Source organism: Dictyostelium discoideum (assembly GCF_000004695.1).
Source record: "Dictyostelium discoideum AX4 chromosome 5 chromosome, whole genome shotgun sequence".
NCBI classification, from domain to species: domain Eukaryota; phylum Evosea; class Eumycetozoa; order Dictyosteliales; family Dictyosteliaceae; genus Dictyostelium; species Dictyostelium discoideum.
In genome coordinates, this window is record NC_007091.3 from 3,654,997 (window position 1) to 3,678,750 (window position 23,754).

General features: G+C 22.2%; 9 protein-coding genes and 2 non-coding genes across 11 annotated transcripts; 9 read left to right on the top strand and 2 right to left on the bottom strand.

Moving 5' to 3' along the window:
• Window positions 1–674, bottom strand: DDB_G0290105 (C2H2-type zinc finger-containing protein; the record flags this gene model as incomplete). The annotated part of the gene is made up of 1 exon (XM_630799.2): window positions 1–674. A coding segment is annotated over one exon (674 nt), but the record flags the coding sequence as incomplete, so codon positions are not given.
• Window positions 675–1,309: 635 nt separating this feature from the next.
• elp3 (elongation protein 3) lies at window positions 1,310–3,161 on the top strand (the record flags this gene model as incomplete). The annotated part of the gene is made up of 3 exons (XM_001134514.1): window positions 1,310–1,367; window positions 1,457–1,774; window positions 1,858–3,161. The coding sequence occupies 3 exons, from the start codon at window positions 1,310–1,312 to the stop codon at window positions 3,159–3,161; spliced, it is 1,680 nt and encodes a 559-aa protein (XP_001134514.1).
• Window positions 3,162–3,890: 729 nt separating this feature from the next.
• Window positions 3,891–3,964, top strand: tRNA-Val-UAC-4. Its single transcript has one exon. It is a non-coding gene; the product is annotated as a tRNA-Val (tRNA).
• Window positions 3,965–5,290: 1,326 nt separating this feature from the next.
• tRNA-Val-UAC-5 lies at window positions 5,291–5,364 on the top strand. Its single transcript has one exon. It is a non-coding gene; the product is annotated as a tRNA-Val (tRNA).
• A 480-nt stretch (window positions 5,365–5,844) lies between these two features.
• On the bottom strand, window positions 5,845–7,720 carry DDB_G0290107 (hypothetical protein; the record flags this gene model as incomplete). Its single annotated transcript, XM_630801.1, has 2 exons — window positions 5,845–6,193; window positions 6,288–7,720. The coding sequence occupies 2 exons, from the start codon at window positions 7,718–7,720 to the stop codon at window positions 5,845–5,847; spliced, it is 1,782 nt and encodes a 593-aa protein (XP_635893.1).
• A 1,958-nt stretch (window positions 7,721–9,678) lies between these two features.
• DDB_G0290099 (hypothetical protein) lies at window positions 9,679–10,279 on the top strand (the record flags this gene model as incomplete). The annotated part of the gene is made up of 2 exons (XM_630802.1): window positions 9,679–9,748; window positions 9,855–10,279. The coding sequence occupies 2 exons, from the start codon at window positions 9,679–9,681 to the stop codon at window positions 10,277–10,279; spliced, it is 495 nt and encodes a 164-aa protein (XP_635894.1).
• A 127-nt stretch (window positions 10,280–10,406) lies between these two features.
• DDB_G0290101 (hypothetical protein) lies at window positions 10,407–12,608 on the top strand (the record flags this gene model as incomplete). The annotated part of the gene is made up of 5 exons (XM_630803.1): window positions 10,407–10,424; window positions 10,512–10,727; window positions 10,826–11,242; window positions 11,340–11,485; window positions 11,921–12,608. 5 exons carry the CDS (start codon window positions 10,407–10,409, stop codon window positions 12,606–12,608), a joined length of 1,485 nt encoding a protein of 494 aa, XP_635895.1.
• A 341-nt stretch (window positions 12,609–12,949) lies between these two features.
• On the top strand, window positions 12,950–14,670 carry DDB_G0290109 (hypothetical protein; the record flags this gene model as incomplete). The annotated part of the gene is made up of 2 exons (XM_630804.1): window positions 12,950–13,820; window positions 13,882–14,670. Coding segments are annotated over 2 exons (1,660 nt in total), but the record flags the coding sequence as incomplete, so codon positions are not given.
• An 8-nt stretch (window positions 14,671–14,678) lies between these two features.
• Window positions 14,679–15,245, top strand: DDB_G0290115 (hypothetical protein; the record flags this gene model as incomplete). Its single annotated transcript, XM_630796.1, has 1 exon — window positions 14,679–15,245. A coding segment is annotated over one exon (567 nt), but the record flags the coding sequence as incomplete, so codon positions are not given.
• Window positions 15,246–16,711: 1,466 nt separating this feature from the next.
• On the top strand, window positions 16,712–18,355 carry adhfe1 (iron-containing alcohol dehydrogenase; the record flags this gene model as incomplete). Its single annotated transcript, XM_630797.1, has 1 exon — window positions 16,712–18,355. One exon carries the CDS (start codon window positions 16,712–16,714, stop codon window positions 18,353–18,355), a length of 1,644 nt encoding a protein of 547 aa, XP_635889.1.
• Window positions 18,356–20,022: 1,667 nt separating this feature from the next.
• DDB_G0290113 (FNIP repeat-containing protein) lies at window positions 20,023–22,955 on the top strand (the record flags this gene model as incomplete). Its single annotated transcript, XM_630798.3, has 2 exons — window positions 20,023–20,932; window positions 21,040–22,955. The coding sequence occupies 2 exons, from the start codon at window positions 20,023–20,025 to the stop codon at window positions 22,953–22,955; spliced, it is 2,826 nt and encodes a 941-aa protein (XP_635890.3).
• Between the last annotated feature and the right edge of the window lie 799 nt (window positions 22,956–23,754).

Consider the following 23,754-nt stretch of genomic DNA (forward strand, 5'->3'; position numbering starts at 1 on the left):
TTCACCACCACCACCATTAAAATGATTTGGTGGCCAACCATTGTTGGTATTTGGTGGCCAACCACCACTATTTGGAGGCATTTTATGATACATTTGTGATGGTGGGCCATGATATGGTGGTTGATGATGTGGTTGGTGGTGTGGTTGGTGATGTGGTTGAAAATGTTGTGGTGGCATACATAGTAGAGGTGGTTGATTATTAAACCACCACCACCTCCTCCCCCATATCCACTATTATATCCATTATATCCACTATTCTGATTCATATGACCACCATATTGCTGTTGTTGTTGTTGATATTGTTGATTATTCATATTATTCATATTATTCATATTGTTATTATTATTATCAAATCTAGCTTTTTTATTGTTATTATTGTTATTGTTATTATTATTATCATCTTCTTCTTCATCAGGTATACCTTCCATACCATAAATTTCATATTCTGGTGAATCTCTACCAGGTTTTGCATTTGGTACTTTAGTTAAAATTTCTTTATGTACAGTTTGAACATGAACTACCATACCACTTGCACTTGCTAATTTTCTATTACAATGATTACATTTAAAATGTTTTGCTTTTTGATGTTGAATTAAAATCTTTTCATCTTCAAATACTCTCTCACAATACCAACAATAGGGTTTTTCTTGTGTTGATCTTTTCTTTTTACCCATTCTAAATTAATTTTTAAATAAAAAAAAAAAATATATATATATAAATTGTTTAAAGATGAAAACACAAAAATGATAAAATAAAAATTTTCAAAAAAAAAAAAATAAAAAAAAAAAAAGAAATTTTCAAAATAAAAAAAAAATAAAAAAAATAAAAAAAAAATAAAAAATAAAAAAAAAAAAGTATCTAATTTATTAAAAAAATAATAATATTATTATTTATATTATTATTTATATTTTTTTTCAATAATAATAAATTAGTACTTTAAAAGATAATCAAAATAGAAAAAAAAAAAAAAAAAAAAAAAAATTGAAAAAAAAAAAAAATTAAAAAAATTAAAAATAAAAATAAGGATATTTATTAAAAAAAGGTTTATAAAAAAAAAAAAAAGGAAATTAATTGGTCAAAATAAGGGCAGGGTTTTATTCTTAAATTTTTACTAAAAAAAACCCAAAAATAAAAATTTTTTTTTTTTTAATTAAAATTTAAATTAAAAAAAGGAAAAAAAAAAAAAAAAAATCGAAAAATTCAAAATTTTTTTTTTTTTTTTTTTTTTTTTTATTTTCAACTTTTTTTTTTATAAATAATATTATATTTATAAATAAATAGTAATTGTATATATAAAAAAAAAAAAAAAATGTCATTAATGAATGACCCAAGACCTGTTTCAAAAAAAGCAGGCGCTAAACCAGTTTGTAAGTCTTTTTTTTAAATTTTTTTTTTTTTTTTTTTTTTATTATCCAATTAACATATTAAAATTTCAATTTTTAAAATTAAAAAAAAGATGGTAAAAATACACCACAATTTACAAAAACTGTTGGTGAAATTGTAAATGCATTAATTAATGCTTATAAAGAAGGTAAAAAAGTGAATTTATTAAAGATTAAAACAGAATTAGCAGCAAAGAATTCATTATCAGATCAACCAAAATCTGTTGATATTATATCAGCAATTCCAGAATCATATAAAAATACATTATTACCATTATTAAAAGCAAAACCAGTTAGAACAGCATCAGGTATTGCAGTTGTTGCAGTTATGTGTAAACCACATCGTTGCCCACATTTAGCAATGACTGGTAATATTTGTGTATATTGTCCAGGTAAGTTTTTTAATAATAATAAAAAAAAAAAAAAAAAAAGAAAAAAGAAACTAATAATAAATAAAAATAATAAAAATAAATAGGTGGACCAGATTCAGATTTTGAATATTCAACACAATCATATACAGGTTATGAACCAACATCAATGAGAGCAATTAGAGCACGTTATAATCCATTTTTACAAACACGTCATCGTATTGATCAATTAAAACGTTTAGGACATAATGTTGAAAAGGTAGAATTCATTATTATGGGTGGCACATTTATGTCATTACCATCAGATTATAGGGATTATTTCATTCGTAATTTACATGATGCCTTATCGGGTCATACATCAAATAATGTTGCAGAAGCAGTTAAATATTCAGAGCAAAGTAATGTTAAATGTGTTGGTATTACAATTGAAACACGTCCAGATCATTGTTTAAAACTTCATCTTAGTAATATGTTAACCTATGGTTGTACACGTTTGGAGATTGGTGTACAAAGTGTTTTCGAAGATATTGCACGTGATACAAATCGTGGTCATACAGTGCGTGCCGTATTGGAGTCATTTCAATTGGCAAAGGATAGTGGTTTCAAAGTGGTTGCACATATGATGCCAGATTTACCAAATATGGGTATGGAGAGAGATATCTATGGTTTTATGGAGTTTTTTGAGAATCCAGCATTTAGAGCTGACGGTTTGAAAATCTATCCAACTTTGGTAATTCGTGGTACAGGTCTTTATGAACTTTGGAAAACTGGAACCTATAAAAATTATTCACCCGATTCTTTGGTGGATTTAATCGCAAAGGTATTGGCTTTGGTACCACCTTGGACTCGTATCTATCGTATTCAAAGAGATATTCCAATGCCATTGGTTACAAGTGGTGTCGAGTATGGTAATTTACGTGAACTTTGTCTTGCTCGTATGAAAGATTTTGGTACAAAATGTAGAGATGTTCGTACTCGTGAAGTTGGTATTCAAGAGGTACATCATAAAATTAAACCAGATCAAGTCGAATTAATTCGTCGTGATTACGTTGCCAATGGTGGTTGGGAAACATTTTTAAGTTTTGAAGATCCAAAACAAGATATTCTCATTGGTTTACTTCGTCTTAGAAAATGTTCAGAAACTTCTTTTAGACCAGAGTTAAAGGAAAATTGTTCAATCGTTAGAGAATTACACGTTTATGGTAGTGTAGTTGGTATTCATAATCGTGATCCAACTAAATTTCAACATCAAGGTTATGGTACTTTATTAATGGAAGAAGCTGAAAGAATTGCAAGAGAAGAACATGGTTCAATTAAATTGGCAGTTATCGCTGGTGTTGGTACTCGTCATTATTATAGAAAATTAGGTTATGAATTAGATGGTGTTTACGTTTCAAAATATCTTGGTTAATTATAATAATTTTTTTTTCCCAAAATATATATACTTTTAAAAAAATTTTTTTTTTTTTTTTTTTTTTTTTTTTTAAAATTATAGAATTTTAATAAATAAAAAAAATAAAAAAATAAAAAAATAAAAAAAAATTATTTAATTCAATATTTTATTTCAATTTCTAATTTTTTTTTGTTATTTTAACTTCTGGAAATTGACATTTTTGTTTTTTTTTTATTTTTTTTTTTTTGGAGATTTTGGACATGGTGATTTTTTTTTTTTTTTGGAACAGTTTGGTTTGATTATATTGTATTTTTTATCCAAGTAAGATATGATTTGAGGTTTCCTTTTGATCACAAAAGGAGCATGGCTTGTTGAAGGCTTTTGGTAGTGCTTTGAGTTCGTATTGCCAGAGTAGGTTCAAATGTGTGGGATGTCATTGTCCATATGTTGTTGCTACTCAGCTTTTTAAAATATGTAAAATTGTAACTAAAGCAATGCAACGTAACGAAAGTAAATGTAACGAAAGTGGTCAATTGTAATGTTTAATAATTTATTTAGGAATTTAAATTCTCTTAATATTTATAAATTTAAATATATTTTTATTTAATACTTTTTAAGCATATAATTTCTTTATTATTATTAATGTAGGGGATAATACACTCGGAAGACTGAAGTTGGTACTGAGAATCGAACTCACGATCTTAAATTAGCGAATCTGACAAACCATTAAAATTCATTGGTCCATATGGTCGGATGGTGTAGTCGGTTATCACGGTTGCTTTACACGCAACAGGTCTCGAGTTCGATCCTCGGTCGGATCATATCTTTTTAATTTATTATTCTTTTTTCCTCAATCTATCTTATTTTTGTTCTCTGAGAAAATTTTCTATCGATTCACGCAAGTTTCATCGATTTTGGATGTCATTTGAGCAATTATCACAAACAATTTTTTTTTTTTTTTTTAAAATTTTTTTTTTTTTTTTCCAAATAATATTACTTTAAAAACAATCTAAATTCACAAAACAGATACAAATATTCCAAAGAAGGGATTTCAATCGACACAATTAAAGGTTATATTTACAGTTAAATAATCAAAACATTCTCCAAATATACAAAAGGTAATGTTTAAATTTTACTCCATATGTTTAATATTAAACTAATTAAAAATACACTGGAAAAAAACCTAAACTGGATTTAATTTATTATTTGATTTAATTTTAATACAAATATATTTAAATGGAACATGTTTATTCTATCAGATTAAAAAATATTTATTTTTGCTTGTAAAAAATTAGAAGATTGTAGTACTTTATCAGATTATAAAAAATAATTCACACTCTATTAATTTTTAAATTTAAAACTCTTACTCCTAATACAAAATGAAGCTAAATATCTTATGTTTTTTATTAATTTTCTTTAAATCTTTCAAATCAAACTAACCAAAATTTTTTAAAAAAAAACGTTTTATTTATATTTAATTTTTTTATAATTGCGTTATCCAATTCAAAAAAAAATTTATTTTTAATTTTTTAATATGAAACAATAACAGACTCTAAAACGGAACTTGATCCTTCAATAGTTCAAGAAGTTCTTGCAATTTTATTAAGTGCCAAACCATTTGATTGTAAAACTAATGCATTAGAACCTCTATATGATAGGGAGATACCGTATCCTTTAAACCATTTACGAAAATCTTGACTCATATTTAGATATGAATCATCTAAAGAAACTATTGCAATTACAGTTTTTACGTGATTTAATCTCTCCGACGAAACTAATAAAACCAAGTGAAGTGTCTTTAACACCAGGTAAATCTTCCATATATGTATCGCATTTTAACATTTTTACAACACTTGGATTTGATGGATCAAATGCAAATGCATTTATTCCACCACCATTCAATATATATGAAAGTAAATGTAACGAAAGTGGTAAATTGATCTGTAATTATTTATTTAGGAATTTAAATTCTCTTGATATTAAAATTTAAATATATTTTTATTTAATACTTTTTTAGGCATATAATTTCTTTATTATTATTAATGTAAGGGATAATGCACCCAGAAGACTGAAGTGGGTACTGAGAATCGAACTTACGACCTTAAAGAAGCGATTCTGGCAAACCATTAAAATTCGATAGTTAATATGGTCGGATGGTGTAGTCGGTTATCACGGTTGCTTTACACGCAACAGGTCTCGAGTTCGATCCTCGGTCGGATCATATCTTTTTATTTAATTTTCTTTTTTTAAATCTATCTTATTTTTGTTCTCTGAGAAATTTGCTATTGATTCATGCAAGTTTCACCTATTTTTATTTTGGTTTGAGCATCTATATATATATTTTTTTAAATTTTTTTTTTTTTTTTTTTTTTTTTTTTTTTCAAAAAAAGGCTCTCAAGCCAGGTGAAAAACAGTAAAGTAATTCACAAAACAAATACCAACATTTCATAAAAGGAATTTCAAAAATGATAAGATGTTTATATTTCATGCCATATGTTTACCATTAAATTTTTAACACCAGCACCCCAGTAATAGAATGGATATAAACATATTTATAACTAAAAATTAAAAAAAAAAAAAAAAAAAAAAAACATAAATTATAATGATAATATAAAACAATAATAATATTTATAATAATAATAGTAATAATTGTAATAAAAATAATAATAATAATTTTTTTAAAATTTTAATTTTATTTTAATTAATTATAATATAAACTTTCACCAGTGTTAACTAAATAATAAACATTATTATGCATAAGTACAAATGTTATTGGAATAATAAATGCATTAAAATTTGAAAACATTAATAAATTTGTATTTTTTCTAAATATTTGAATTGGATGATTAAGTAAAGAAATATCGTATTTAACTTGAAAGAGATAACGAATAACTAAAAATATCATATAACTTAGGAAACTTGAAAAGAATGCATAAATCACATCCAACATAAATGCTTCAATCGAAATATCAAATGGATAAAATTTTGCATTATATGAAAACCTCAAACAAACTGCAAATAAAATATAAATTAATGGTACAGAACAATAACTATATTTAAATACAAAAAAATTAATAATAAAAAAAGTTTGAATTAATATATTTATATTTATATTATATATTTTTTGTTTTTATAATTATTTACCTTATAAATGTATATAAAACTCTATCAACAACTCTAGTCATATGTTCATTTCTTTCCATTTCAATTGGGAAAAGTTGACCTAAAATTGTATAATATGGTTTTTCAAAACTATTTACAGTTGAAATCCAACTATTTTGTCTAGTTCTATCATGATGATCTTTAACTTGAGTTCTTAGATTCCAATATTTATCTGAAAGGAAGAAAAGATAACGAAACATTACAACCACTCTTAAGAGTATTAAAACTAGGAAATTGATTTTTGTAAATCTACTAAATGCCCAACAAAATGTCATTTCCGAGATTGATTCAGTCCAATAGGTGATAATATTATGTTGATTTACTGGACAATATTTACGAGTGATCCAAAGTAATGCTTGATTACACATAAACACTTTGAAAAAGAATACTAACATCACCAAAGTTTGAGCTTCAATTAATGAAAAGAATATTACAAATGTAACACATAGGAATATAGTTGCAATTACAATCACCATAAATAACATGAAATGTAAGAAATCAATAAAGAATCCCCAATTGAATCTTTCCGCTGATTTTAAATATAATAATGCCGGTAGGACTGATGCACTCATACCATAGGAAACTCCAATTACTACTGGTGGTGGATAACTTTCACTATATTGCGTTATACATGAAAATGTTACACTAACCAACAAGATATGAATTGCCATTGGTAATAACCAACTTTTAATACCTTTACAAAATATTTGAGCCCATCCAACAATAAAAAATGAAATAAAACATGTTATAACAGGTATATACATTATTGTATATTCCCAACCCAATAGAAATCCACCATATGGTTTTGATAATGGTAAGAGTACACTAAAAAACACAGCAATCATTGGAAACACTAACATTCTTAAAATAAATGTAAAATTCTCTGAAATTTGTGCGAATTTACTATACTTTAAATTACTTAAATTTCCACCTGCAGCAGTTGGATTACCCATACCATTAATTACAAATATTTTATCTGTTTGGTAATATGGTTGAACAAAATTATTTGGATATGCATTAACTGAATATGATGGTTTTATATTTGCTCCATTTGGTTCACTATCACTCTCTAATGAATTAATTTGATTATTATTACCACTATTACTATTATTATTATTGTTATTATTGTTATTATTACCTGGTGTTGATCCTGTTGGTGTTGGATAGCTTAATCCAATTGGGATCTCTTGAAAATATCCATTATGATTTGAATCTTGTTGATCATAACTATTCCCATACATTTTTGTTAAATCTTGATTATTATTATTATTATTAATATTATTATTATTATTAAAAAAATTATTATTATTTATATTTTGATTATTTGATAAAGTTTTAATTATAGAATTATGTGAACGTGATTGTGAATATGATAATTTTGAAATTGGTATTTTGTTTAATTCATTCAATTCCATAAAATTTTTTTTTTTTTTTTTTATATATTATTTTGATTAAAAAAAAAAAAATAAAAAAATAAAAAAAAAATAATAAAAAAAAAAAAAAAAGATTAATAAAAAAAATAATTAACTGTTTATTATTTGTTTTAAATTAGGAAACGAATTTTTTTTTTTTTTTTTTTTTTTTTTTTTTTTTTTTTTTTAATCAAAAAAAAAAATAAAATAAAATAAAACAAAAATAAATAAAATAGTAGCAAAAATAAATAAATAAAATTGATTGATTGTTTTTTGTTTTTTTTATAATATTGTTATTATATATTATTTTTAAAATTAATAATAAATATTTTTTTTTTTTTAGTAATAATAATAGTAAATGTAATTTTTATAAAAAAAAAATATATTAAAAATATAAAAAAAAAAAAAAACTTTTTGGTAATTACTAATTATTTGAATAAATGAAATTGTTATTTGGCACAAACAAAAAAAAAAAAAAAAAAAAAAAATTTAAATGATTAAAAGTACTAACCACTCAAAAATACGATTTTTTTATTTTATTTTTTTGATTTATATTTTTATTTAAAAAAAAATAGATAAAAATAAAAAATTAACAAATAAATATCCCACACTATACCTTTTTGGTTTTAAAAGAAAAAAAAAAAAAAAGAAAAAAAAAGATCAAAACAATTTTTATTTTTTTTAATTAATTTTGTTTTTTTATGATGTAGTTAGTGTTTACAAGATGAAAATTTCTTTTATTATTAAGAGAGAGATTAAAATTTTATTATTGTTATTTAAAAAATATTTAGTGGGAAAATTGAGTGGGTCAAAAAATTTTTAATTTAATTTTTTAACATTTTTATGGTCCAAATTTTTCAAATTTTCTGTTAAGGGATCAAGCCCACACTAAAAATGATGAGCAAACTAGATTATTGAAAATACAAAAAGTTAAATGTAAAAATTTAAAAATCCTACATATCAAATATATATTTTTTATTTTTGTATTTTTTTTTAGAAAACTATTGGCCTTTTTTTTTATATTGATATATACAGTTTTTGTTTATAAAAATATATGAAAATAGTTTTAAATTAATAAAGATGGTTTTATTTTAAAATTAAAAAAAAAAAAATTTAAATAAATTAAAATTAATACTTGTTACAAAAAAAATTTGTAAGTATAAAAAAAACAAACCCTCTGTTGAGATTGTAAAAAAAAAAAAAAAAAAAATTATATTTAAAATTATTACATTTAGGATATGATATGCCTAATTCCAAAAAAAAAAAAACACTTTCATAATTTTATTTTAGTTTAAATAATATTATTTAACTAAACTAAAAAACCAAAATAATTTAAATTAAAATTATATATAAAAAAAAAAAAAAAATTTCTATTTATAGTAAATTAAAAATAATATTTTTTTTTTTTTTTTAGTACATCAATTGCAGAAGAATTAATAATTTTAATAGAAATATTTGGGAATGAATTTTTATACAATAATAAATAAAAAATGAAAACAATCCATCTAAAAAGAAAATAAAATTTTTTTAAAACAGATAAATGATGCAGATTAGCTGACCAAATTAAAAAAAAAAAAAAAAAAAAATAATTAAAAAAAATGATTTTAATTTTTTTTTTTTTTAAAATTAATTAATATTCATTTTTTTTTTTCATTTTAATTTTCATTTTATTTTTCATTTTTTTTTTTTTTTTTCAAACAATAATTTAAATTTATTAATTCTTAAAATTAATTAAGTATAGATAAATAGAGCACACAAAAATACACAAAATGATATAAAAATTAAAAAAAATGAATGTGATCATTCTATTTTTTGAATTTTTTATTTTATTTTTTAAATCAAAAATTTTATTTTTTTGGGTGTCCAATTTGAATGTTTTTATCAATTTTTTATTATGATTATTTTTTTTTTATTTTTTTTTTTTTATTTTTTATTTTTCAAACCAAAACCCAACACATAAAATGATAGAAAATAATAATAATAAATGTGTACTTCATCCAAATAATAAATTAAAACTTTTATGTTTTGATTGTAAATTAATTCCATGTTGTATTATATGTACATCATGGTCATAAAACTGATCCATTGGAATCTATAACAATATCAAATATTCTTTTTTTAAATAATACTTTTAAAGATAATTTTTATCAAGAATTAATAGAAAGGATTCAAAATGATCATATAATATTAAAAGAGTCAAATGATACTTTTGAAAAAATTCAATCACAATATGATAATGATATTAATTTATTAAAAAATGAATTTAAAAAAATACATGCTAGAGTTTCATTTCTTGAATTAGATTTCGAAAAACAACTATCAACAAATTTAGAAAACAATTCATTTAAAAATAAAATTATTACTTCTTCAATCGAAAATGATAATAAAATAATTTCAACAATTTTAAATAATAATAATAATAATAATAATAATAATAATAATAATAATAATAATAATAATAATAATAATAATAATAATAATAATAATAATAATAATAATAATAATAATAATAATAATAATAATAATAATAATAATAATAATATTGAATCAGCCAATGAATGATCACCAATAAACCCATGATATTACAATTGAATTAATTCAACAATATCAACAATCACTATTAATAATACAAATAATAATAATAATAATAATGATAATAATAATTATAATATTAATATTGAATCATCCAATGAAAAATTCATTCAAAGTAAGTTTCACTGAAAAAACACGTTTCATTAAATAATTACTAACTCATTATTTAGAATTTAATCACCTTTTTTATATATATTCAGAGAATAATGAATCTTCTATAAATCCTATTGATTCTCAGAGTTTAGCATTCAAAGACAATTGTAACTACTTATCAAAATTAAATACAGTATCAAATAAAGCTTTGCTTCTAAATGGATTCAATCAAAAATTAACCAAAGGCATAATACCAGAAGGTGTTAAAGAGTTGTATATATGTGATATAAAACAAGAATTAATAATTGGTTCAATTCCTAATACTGTAAGGATGAAGAAGTTGGTATTGCAAAGAAGAGGATTTGGAGAGAAAATCATAAAGATTGGGTTCACTGTTTAAATGGATGGAGACATATTCCAAAGCAAGTTGAAGCAACAGTTTGGAATGCTACTCTTTCTTTAATGAAGAATAGAATATCCTTGGTACATCAAAACGCCACTTTTGCAGGTGATAGAAGATGCCGTTTATGTTCAACAGCTGAAGAGTCAATTGAACATTTAGTAAGTGATTGTGCATCCTTGTACAAATCTGGAGTAATACCGAGACATGATGGTATAGTGAAAGAAATCGTCAAAACATTGATTAATAGATACCAAATTCCAAAAGTTACCAATTTACTTGAACCAGAAATTAAATATACAGAAACCAATTCAAATGGTGTAACAGTAACAAAAGTCAAAATAAATGTAGATATGAATTTCAAAAATAGTACCTCAATTAATAATAAACCAGATATAGTAGTCTTTGATTATGTTGCAAAACTGATTAGAGTTATAGATGTATGTGTTCCATATGATAGAAATATCATCAAAAGGCAATATGAGAAAATTGATAAATACAACTATTTTATCAATTATTTCAAAAACCTCTATAAAGATGAAAATGATAAATCATTCGATGTACAAATTGTTATCAATAATCACTGGCGCATTTGGATCAATCATCTCAACTAGTACAACTCATACCATTAATAACATTACACACCCAATTAAAACACTCAAAGAATGTGTTAATCAATTACCGTTATCAAATACTGAAAGGGAATGACTTTCAAAAAAAATTCCAAGACTCGCTATTACAGGTACTTCACTTACTTAACTCATGGTCACAGCACCATTTAATAAACAAAACTAATAATGATATCTAAAACCAACTAATACCAACCCAATGTACATAAATAAACAAATATTAATAATAATAATAATAATAATAATAATAATAATAATAATAAACAATATTAATGATAAAATATAATGTTTGCTATTATCACAATTGTACATAATATAAATTACTAACAACTCGAAAAAAACAAGATTACATAGATTTATAAATCTCCCCCTCTGCGATTAATTAATATATAATTTCAATTTTCTAATTTATAACTTTCATTAGTTCATTTTTTCTAAAATAATTAAATAAAAATTAAAAGCATGAAATGCACCTTTTATTCCTAATAGTGTAACAACTGTTAGTTTATGGGATGGATTCAATCAAAAATTAACCAAAGGTATAAAACCAAAAGGTGTTAAAGATTTGTATATAGGTAGTATAGAACAAGATTTAATTATTGATTCAATTCCTAATACTGTAACAACTGTTAGTTTAAGACATGGATTCAATCAAAAATTAACCAAAGGTATAATACCAGAAGGTGTTAAATTGTTACGTTTACGTAATATAAAACAAAAATTAATAATTGATTCAATTCTTAATACTGTAACAACTGTTAATTTATGTGATGGATTCAATCAAAAATTAACCAAAGGTATAATACCAGAAGGTGTTAAAGAGTTACGTTTAAGTGACATAAAACAAGATTTAATAATTAGTTCAATTCCTATTACTGTATCAACTGTTTGTTTATGTAATGGATTCAATCAAGAATTAACCAAATGTATAATACCAGAACGGTTTAAAGAGTTACATATAGGTGATATTAAACAAGAATTAATTATTGGCTCAATTCCTAATACTGTAACAACTGTTAGGTTATTAGATGGATTCAATCAAAAATTAACCAAAGGTATAATACCAGAAAGTGTTAAAGAGTTGTATATATGTGATATAAAACAAGATTTGATGATTGGCTCAATGTCTATATTTATAAAAGTTGTAAAAAATTACTTGATTCTTTCGTCCCTGTAAATGTCAAAATAGTAAACATTTAAAATAAAAATCCTTGTGGACATATTTTTGAGTAAATTTTAACATATAATATTTTATTTTATTTTATTTTGTTTTTTTTGTTCCAATATTGATACTAAAGGTAGTAAATAATTAATGCCACATAAGAATTTTAAGGATATGAAGTGGTGATATTACAAAAAAGAATTTTTTTTATTTTTATTTTTATTTTTTTTAAAATTTTAAGTTATCAAAATAACACCTATTTTTATTTTTTTTTTTTTTTTTTTTATTTTTTTTTAAAATTAAATTATCAAATTTTTTTTTTTTTTTTTTAAACTCAAAACAAAATAGCACACAAAATGAAAGAAAGTGAAGATATAATTATAAATAATCAAAATAGGTGTACACTTCATCCAAATAAAAATTTAGAATTTTTATGTTTGAATTGTAAATTTATGCCATGTTGCAGTCTTTGTACGTCTCGTAAAGGTGAACATCATGGTCATAAAACTGATTCATTTGAATCATCAGCATCAAATATTCATTTATTAATTAATGAATTTAAAGATAATATCTATCCAAAATTAATTGAAAGAAAAGAAAATGATCAAATATTATTAAAAGAATCAAATGAAACTTTCAAAGAAATTCAATCACAAAATGATAATAATAATAATTTATTAAAAAATGAATTTAAACAAATTCACAATATACTTTCATTTGTTGAATTCGATATCGAAAAACAACTATCAAAAAACTTAGATCAAAATATATTGATAAATACAATTATAACTTCTTCAATCGACAATGATAATAAAATCATTTCAACAATTTTAAATAATAATAATAATTCAATTATTGATAAATTAAATTATTTTACACAAATTAATAATCAACAAGATAATGACGACAATGATGATTACTATCAAATTGATACAGATACTATTGAATTAATTAAACAATATCAAAACTCATTATTAATATTAAAAAATAGCAATAATATCAATAATTTAACAAAACTAAAAGAATATAATAATCAAATCTTAAAATTCGATAATCAAACAATTAATAATATTAAAAATAGTTTTAAATCGATATACTCTTTTGGTGATATTCCTAATGATGCTATTGATTATAACATTAATAATAATAATAATAATAATAATAATAATAATAATAATAATAATAATGAGTTAAATAACTCAAATAATAAAAATGAATTCATTAAAAGTAAGTTAGACTCAAATTAATAAGTCTAATAAAACAAAAAATACTAATTCTTTGTTTATAGTATTGAATCACAATTTTTATATATATTCAGAGAGTGATGAATCATCCTTTTTGACTGATGATTTTGAAAGTTTAGCATTCAAAGACAATTGTAACATTTTATCAAAACTAAAGAAATTACCAAACAACGTTTTGCTTCTAAGTGGATTCAATCAAAAATTAACCAAAGGTATAATACCAGAAGGTGTTAAAGAGTTGTATATAAGAGATATAAAACAAGATTTAATAATTGATTCAATTCCTAATACTGTAACAACTGTTATTTTATGTGATGGATTCAATCAAAAATTAACCAAAGGTATAATACCAGAAGGTGTTAAAGTGTTGTATATAGGTGATATAAAACAAGAATTAATAATTGATTCAATTCCTAATACTGTAACAACTGTTACTTTATGTAATGGATTCAATCAAAAATTAACCAAAGGTATAATACCAGAAGGTGTTAAAGAGTTGTATATAAGAGATATAAAACAAGATTTAATAATTGATTCAATTCCTAATACTGTAACATCTGTTAGTTTATGTTATGGATTCAATCAAAAATTAACCAAAGGTATAATACCAGAAGGGGTTAAAGTGTTGCGTTTGGGTGATACAAAAAAAGAATTAATAATCGATTCAATTCCTTATACTGTAAAAACTCTTACTTTGTGTGATGGATTCAATCAAAAATTAACCAAAGGTATAATACCAGAAGGTGTTAAAGAGTTGTATATAAGAGATATAAAACAAGAATTATTAATTGATTCAATTCCTAATACTGTAACAACTGTTATTTTATGTGATGTATTCAATCAAAAATTAACCAAAGGTATAATACCAGAAGGTGTTAAAGAGTTGCGTTTGGGTAATACAAAACAAGAATCAATAATTGATTCAATTCCTAATACTGTAACAACTATTACTTTATGTGATGGATTCAATCAAAAATTAACCAAAGGTATAATACCAGAAGGTGTTAAAGAGTTACATATAGGTAATATAAAACAAGAACTAATAATTAATTCAATTCCTAATACTGTAACAACTGTTACTTTTTTTCAAGGATTCAATCAAAAATTAACCAAAGGTATAATACCAGAAGGGGTTAAAGTGTTGCGTTTGGGTAATACAAAACAAGAATTAATAATCGATTCAATTCCTAATACTGTAACAACTGTTATTTTATGTGATGGATTCAATCAAAAATTAACCAAAGGTATAATACCAGAATGGGTTAAAGAGTTACATATATTTGATATAAAACAAGAATTAATTATTGATTCAATTCCTAATACATTAAATAATGTCTATATTTATAAAAGTTGTAAAAAATTAATTGATTCTTTCGTCCCTGTAAATGTCAAAATAGTAAACATTTAAAATAAAAATCCTTGTGATGACATTTTTGACTAAATTTTAACACCTCCATAATTATTTTATTCTATTTTATAATATTTTATTTTATTTATTTTTTTTTTTTTTTCTTCTAATATTGATATTAGAGGTAGTAAATGACTATTTTAATTTTATACAGCCGCCATCACTCAGTTTAAATTTGAGATTTTACTGCTGATTTGTAATTCCATCTTCCCACCATTTTTTTTTGCCAAGTAAGTAAATTTTCATTATTTGATTGTAAACTAATTATTAACTACCAATTAAAATTCGTTAAACAAAAATAAAAGATTTTTTTTTTTATTTTTTTATTTTTTTTTTTTTCTAATTGATATTCTCTTTTTTTATTATATGTTAACTTTAATTTATATAAAAAAAAAAATATAAAAAAATTTAGGTGAAAAAATAATATGGCTTTTTTAGCACAACAATGAACATAAATTTAGTTAGTAAAAATCCTGACAGATTAATATTGCCATTATGTTAAGGTATGATATTATATGACAATTAAATAAAAATAGCTTTAATATTAATTAATTTCTTTTTTAAAAATTTAATAGACGTCAATTGATTTTCAAGACCAGAGAAATCCAATGTAAAAATTGTTAGCTCTTAAGATGATTCCAATCGAAAATAATTCCATAAAGCGTTAATCAAGTTAAATAAAATAATAATAATAATAATAATAATAATAATAATAATAATAATAATAATAATAATAATAATAAAATGAGCCATATTAATTTCATCATGCATATACCACCTGTTTTTGGGATGAAATTAATATGGCTCAGAATCGTGAAAAAAAAAAAATTCAATAATCATCAAATATAAAATCAAGGAATTAATAATAATAAAAAATTCATGAGATTAATAAGAATAATAATAATAAATAAAATTGATGTAACAAAAGTAAAAAAAAAAAAAAAAAAAAAAAAAAAAAAAAAAAAAAAAAAAAAAAAAAAAATCTTTTTTATTTTTAAGTTGTAAAATTTATAATATATTATATTATATTATATAATTGAATATAAATTAAACCCTCTTTTGAAAGATTGTGGAAAAAAAAAAAAAATTTTAAGATTATTTCATTTAGTTATCCCTTTTTCCCACCAAAAAACCCTCACATAATTTTTTTTATTTAATTTGGGTTGTATTATTTAAAAAAAAAAAAAAATTATTTAAAATAAAAAAAAAAATTATTTAAAATAAAAAAAAAAATTGTAAATTAAAAAATATGAAAAAAAAAAAATAAAAAAAAAACAATTATTTTTACCCCATTTTTTTTTAAGATATTTTGATTTTTTGATTTTTTTTCAATTAGATATTTTTTTTTTAATTTTCATTTTTTTATAATTTTTTTTTAAAATTTTAAAAATAATAATATTAACAAACTAAAATAGTATTAATAAAGGTTATACATTGTAATAAAAAAATAAAATAAAAAAATTAAAATGACCATAATAATAACTAAAATAGCAGATAAAATTATTAAATCAAATCGTGTAAAAAATACCTTACAAGATATACATATTCATTCATCGAACTGTGGCTGTCATGGATCATTTAAATCAAATTCAGTAATGAATCAAACTTTTTCATCATTTTCATCATTAACAACTGAAAAGAATGAACAACAACAACAACAACTTTTTAAACAATTTTCAAATTCTAAACCAATTCCAATGGGTAGAAAAGTTGAATTAGATACAAGTAAAGTTATAGATAGTGTTTATTTTGGTAATACAGAAAATAATAATTATAGAACAAATAAAGGAAATACAGATTATGCATTTGAAGCAAGTGCAAATAACATAAGATTTGGTTCAGGTGTAACATATGAAGTTGGATATGACCTTTTGGATATGAATTGTAGAAATGTAATTGTTTTCACTGATAATAATTTATTGAAGTTGGTAGATACTGATAAAGAAAGTGCAGTTGCAAAATGTTTATACTCTTTAGAAAAATGTGGAATAAAATATACTATATACAGTGACGTTTCAATTGAACCAACCGATACATCATTTAAAGATGCAATTTCAGTAATGGGTAAAGGTAGATACGATGGTGTTGTTGCTGTTGGTGGTGGATCAGTAATGGATACTGCCAAAGCTGCAAATCTTTATAATAGTTATCCACCTGCTGATAATGATTTTTTAGCATACATTAATCCACCAATTGGAAAAGGCTTACTTGTTCCAGGTCCATTAAAAAGACCATTGATTGCTATTCCCACCACATGTGGTACTGCTTCTGAAACAACCGGTGTTTGTATATTGGATATTAAATTGGGTGATGGTTTATCTGCAAAAACTGGTATTGCAAGTCGTCATTTAAAACCAATATTGGGTTTAGTAGATCCTGATAACTTGTTAACATTGCCATCCAATGTTGCAATTTCATCTGGTTTCGATCAATTGTGTCATGCATTAGAATCGTTTACTGCAATTCCATTCAATCAAAGATCACCACGTCCTCTTGCTCCAAATCAAAGACCATCGTATCAAGGCGCAAATCCAGTTTCTGATGTATGGTCATTAAGATCTTTGGAAATGCTTTGTAAGAATATTCATAGATTTGTATTGAATCCAAATGATGACTATGCTCGTTCTCAAATGATGTTGGCTGCTTCATATGCCGGACTTGGCTTTGGAAATTCAGGAGTTCATGCTTGCCATGGTATGAGTTATAGTATAAGTTCAATGGTTAAAGATTATAAACCTGAAGGTTATTATGGTTTAAAAAAAAATTTAATCCCTCATGGACAATCTGTTATTCTTTCAGCACCTGCAGTCTTTAAATTTACAGCTCCTTCTAATCCTGAACGTCATTTACTATTAGCAAAGATAATGGGTGCTGATATCTCAAATGCTTCTGAATCGGATGCAGGTGTATTATTATCCAATCAAATAGTAAAACTCATGAAGTTATTAAACGTCCCAAATGGTTTACAAGCATTGGGTTATAAAGAATCTGACATTGATAGTCTTGTAAAAGGAACACTTCCTCAACATAGAGTTACAAAATTAATGCCAAAGCAAGCTACATATGATGATCTTTATAAATTATTTAAAGATTCTATGACAATTTATTAAAAAAATAAAAACTATTTTAAAAGATCAATCTTTCTATTATTAAAACAACAATAAAAATATATAATTTATTTCTATTTTTGGGTTTATAATTTGTTTTTTTTTTTTTTTTAAAAATTGTTTTATAAAATAACAATTATTATTTTTTATTGTTTTTTGTATTTCACCAAAATTATTTTATTTAATCAATTTCTTATATAAATACAAATATGCTGACGGAATGTTTGCAGATGGTTTGTTTATATCCAACTGATGGGACACCACCAACTATAATAGTTTGATATTGATTTTCGTTTCTGAATACCTGGAATTGTAAATAATATTCTTGCTTTTGCTACCTTCCTTTTGGTATCAAACATGAATCGGGTTGAACTAAACCATTGTCAAGATTAGCAAATTAAAATTATTATTCCATATAGTCGTCATTAAATATTATTTTTTTTTATTATTTTTTTTTTTTATTAATTTTTTTTTTTTAATATTTTATAAAGTGAAATTAACTAATTAAATTAATTATTTGAAATTAAAAAAAAAAAAAAAAATTTTGCTTTTTTTTTTTTAACCAATGGCACATTTACCTACCATTAATATTTGTACCAATATGATAAACCTGCTATTGATTTGCTAAAAAGCAATTGTATACGTTTATTAATATTATTATTGTTGGTTGTTATTGATTATTTCTATTATTATTATTTTTTTTTTACAACAATATTATTACTATTATTATTATTTTTTTTTTTTTTTTTTCTTTTTTTTTTCAAAAAATTAATGCACTCATTTAAATAACTCATAAACTAATCTATATAAAACTTTTAATTTGTATTAGTATGGTTTCCTTATTTAATATTTATTAGGTTCAAGCCTCCTTTTAAAAATGGGCATTCTTGGTTCCAAATATTTTTATATTGGGCACCAAAAATATTAATATAGTTTTTTACTAGTGTTTGTGTTTTTTGGTAGAATGGGTGCACATACCTCAAAAACAATTGTAGGATACATTGTTGTGTTTTCAAAAAAACATTTATGTGAGTAAAACATCAAACATCAACTTCACTTTCACCATACTTCTTTTTTTTCTTTCACTTTCCATCTTCTATCTTTAATGCATCATTACTGCTAAAATATTATATATAATATACAATTAAAATCTGATTGGTCTTTATTATAGAAATGGTAGTGAAAATAAAAAAATAAAAAATAAAAAAAAGATAAAAAATCTTTCCAACACAAATTTTTTTTTTTTTTTGGTCGCTCCCATATAAATTCCAAAACACCTTTTTTTTAACACCTAAATTTTTATTATTCACAAATTTTAAATAGTTTGTCATTATTTTTACCATTAAAAAATCAATTAAAGTTTTTTTATTTTTATTTTTGTTATTGAGGTAATATCTTTAAAATTCATATCTACATTTATTTTGAATCGTAATAATATTTTGTGGCGATTAAAATGGAATTAAAAAAAGAAAAAAAATTAAAAAAAAAGAAAAAAATAAAAAAATAAAAAATTCTTATATCTAGATATTTTTTTTAATTTTTTTTTTAATTTTTTTTTTTTTTTTTTTTTTTTTTTTTTTTGTATTTTTTTAAAATATATCACAATTTTATTTTTAATTTTTTTTTTTTTTTTTTTTTTTTATTTTCCAAATCAAAACACAACAAAAAAAATGATGGAAAATAATAATAATAATAATAATAATAATAATAATAATAATAATAAAAAATGTTCACTTCATCCAAATAAAAAATTAAAATATTTATGTTTGGGTTGTAAATTAATTCCATGTTGTATTATATGTACATCAAGTAAAGGTGAACATCATGGTCATAAAACTGAACCATTAGAATTTGTAACAACATCAAATATTATTTCATTAGTTAATGATTTTAAAGATAATATATATCAAAAAGTAATTGAAAGAATAGATAGCAATCAAACTATATTAAATGAATCAACTGATAAATTCAATGAAATTCAATCACAATTTCATATTAATAATGATTCATTAAATAAAGAATTTAAAAAAATTCATGATATCATTTCAATCATAGAATTAGATATTAAAAAACAATTAATTACAACCTATGAAAATAATACATTAATAAATACAGAATTAACTTCTTCAATAAATCATGATAATCAAATACTATCAGAAATAATAAATAATAATGAAAATGATAATAATAACAATTATAGCACAACCATTGAAAAATTAAATCAAATTATTCAAAATAACAATCAACAACTTTATGATAATGATTTTAATAATGATGCAGATTTAATTAAAATAATTAAACAATATCAACAATCATTAATAATTTTAAATAATAATAATGATATCAATAATTCAAATAAATTAAAAGAATACAACAATCAATCAATTAATTATAATCAACGAATAATTGGAGAAATTAAAGATAAATCAAAATTAATTTACACATTAAATAATAATAATAATAATAATAATAATAATAATAATAATAATAATAATAATAATAATAATAATAATAATATTTTTATTAATAATAAAAGATATGAAATAAGAATGAATGAAAAAAATAATGAATTTTTTAAATGTAAGCTTTATTTATTAATTTATTGTTTTTGTAAATGATATTCACATTATTCTGACTGTGGGACCCAAATTTAGACGATGATTTTGGAAAGTTTTATATTTATACAGATAAGGAATCTTTTAAATTTAAAAATAAACTTGGTGTGGCATTTAAAGATGATTGTAATATTTTATCAAAATTAGAACAAAACCAACTACCATCAAGTGTAATGTTATTAGATGGATTCAACCAGAAATTAATACAAAATATATTACCAGAAGGTATTTTATCCTTGTATTTAGGTGATATAAAACAAGAATTAATTATTGACTCAATTCCTAATACTGTAACAACTGTTGTTTTATGTAATGGTTTCAATCAAAAATTAACCAAAGGTATAATACCAGAAAGTGTTAAAGAGTTGTATATAGGTAATTTAAAACAAGAATTAATTATTGATTCAATTCCTAATACTGTAACAACTGTTGGTTTATGTGATGGATTCAATCAAAAATTAACCAAAGGTATAATACCAGAAAGTGTTAAAGAGTTACGTTTAGCTGATATAAAACAAGAATTAATAATTAATTCAATTCCTAATACTGTAACAACCGTTGGTTTATGTGATGGTTTCAATCAAAAATTAACCAAAGGTATAATACCAGAAGGTGTTAAAGTGTTACGTTTAGGTGATATAAAACAAGAATTAATAATTGATTCAATTCCTAATACTGTAACAACTGTTGTTTTATGTAATGGATTCAATCAAAAATTAACCAAAGGTATAATACCAGAAGGTGTTAAAGAGTTGCATATATGTGATATAAAACAAGAATTAATTATTGATTCAATTCCTAATACTGTAACAACTGTTGTTTTATATGATGGATTCAATCAAAAATTAACCAAAGGTATAATACCAGAAGGTGTTAAAGTGTTGCATATATGTGATATAAAACAAGAATTAATTATTGATTCAATTCCTAATACTGTAACAACTGTTATTTTATGTGATGGATTCAATCAAAAATTAACCAAAGGTATTATACCTGAAGGTGTTAAAGAGTTGTATATATGTGATATAAAACAAGAATTAATAATTGATTCAATTCCTAATACTGTAACAACCGTTGGTTTAAGTGATGGATTCAATCAAAAATTAACCAAAGGTATAATACCAGAAGGTGTTAAAGAGTTACTTTTAAGTGATATAAAACAAGAATTAATTATTGATTCAATTCCTAATACTGTAACAACTGTTGGTTTATATGATGGATTCAATCAAAAATTAACCAAAGGTATAATACCAGAAGGTGTTAAAGAGTTAGAGTTAGGTGATATAAAACAAGAATTAATTATTGATTCAATTCCTAATACTGTAACAACTGTTACTTTATGTAATGGATTCAATCAAAAATTAACCAAAGGTATTATACCTGAAGGTGTTAAAGAGTTGCATATATTTGATATAAAACAAGAATTAATTATTGATTCAATTCCTAATACTGTAACAACTGTTTTTTTATGTGATGGATTCAATCAAAAATTAACCAAAGGTATAATACCAGAAAGTGTTAAAGAGTTACGTTTAGGTGATATAAAACAAGAATTAATAATTGGTTCAATTCCTAATACTGTAACAGCTGTTGGTTTATATGATGGATTCAATCAAAAGTTAACCAAAGGTATAATACCTGAAGGTGTTAAAGAGTTACGTTTAGGTAAAATAAAACAAGAATTAACAATTGATTCAATCCCTAATACTGTAACAACTGTTGGTTTATTAGATGGATTCAATCAAAAATTAACCAAAAGCATAATACCAGAAGGTGTTAAAGAGTTGTATATAGGTGATATAAAACAAGAATTAATAATTGGTTCAATTCCTAATACTGTAACAACTGTTGGTTTATATGATGGATTCAATCAAAAATTAACCAAAGGTATAATACCAGAAAGTGTTAAATTATTACGTTTAGGTGATATAAAACAAGAATTAATAATTGGTTCAATTCCTAATACTGTAACAACTGTTACTTTTTAAAATTCCAATATATTTTTGTTCAAAGGATAGTACTTGTTCATATAATAAATGAAATATCACCTTAAATGAAAAAAAAAAAAAAAAAAAAAATCCATTACGTAGGTAATGATGCCTAATTCCAAAAAAAAAAAACACTCAAATTAATTTTTGATTTTAAAATGTTCATAAAGACAAAAGATTTTTGTGTAAATTTTTAAAATAATATTATTTTTCCAAAAATACATATTCTTTTTTACAATAATATGTTTTTTTTTTTTAAGGAAAAAAACAAAAATACCTATACTTTTAAAATGAAATACGTATTTTTTAAAATTTTCTGGAAATTTCTAAATTTGAATGTAAAAAAAAAATATTTTTAAAAAAAAATATCTATTTTTAGACAAAAATATGTTCCATTAAAAACTACTGATTTTTTAAAATTAAATAAAAAAAAAAAATAAAAAAATTAAATTAAATTAAATTAAATTAAATTAAATTAAATTAAATTAAATAATTTAGTAAAATTACACCAAGTCCTAAATTAAACAAAATGTAAAAAAAAAAAAAAATTATAAACAGAAAAAAAAAATAAAAAATGTAAAAAATAAAATGAATTAATTAATAACATTATTTATTTTTTATTTTTTTTTGTGTTAGACTCTCTTATATTGGAAACAATATCTTCCAATTTATGAGATATGTTGGAATTTTTTATTTTTTATTATTTTATAATTTTTTTTTCTAGATATATCTTTACCTAATTTTGTAAGCTCCAACCGTGTGTATGTGGAAAACTTTTTTTTTAAAAATTAATCATTTT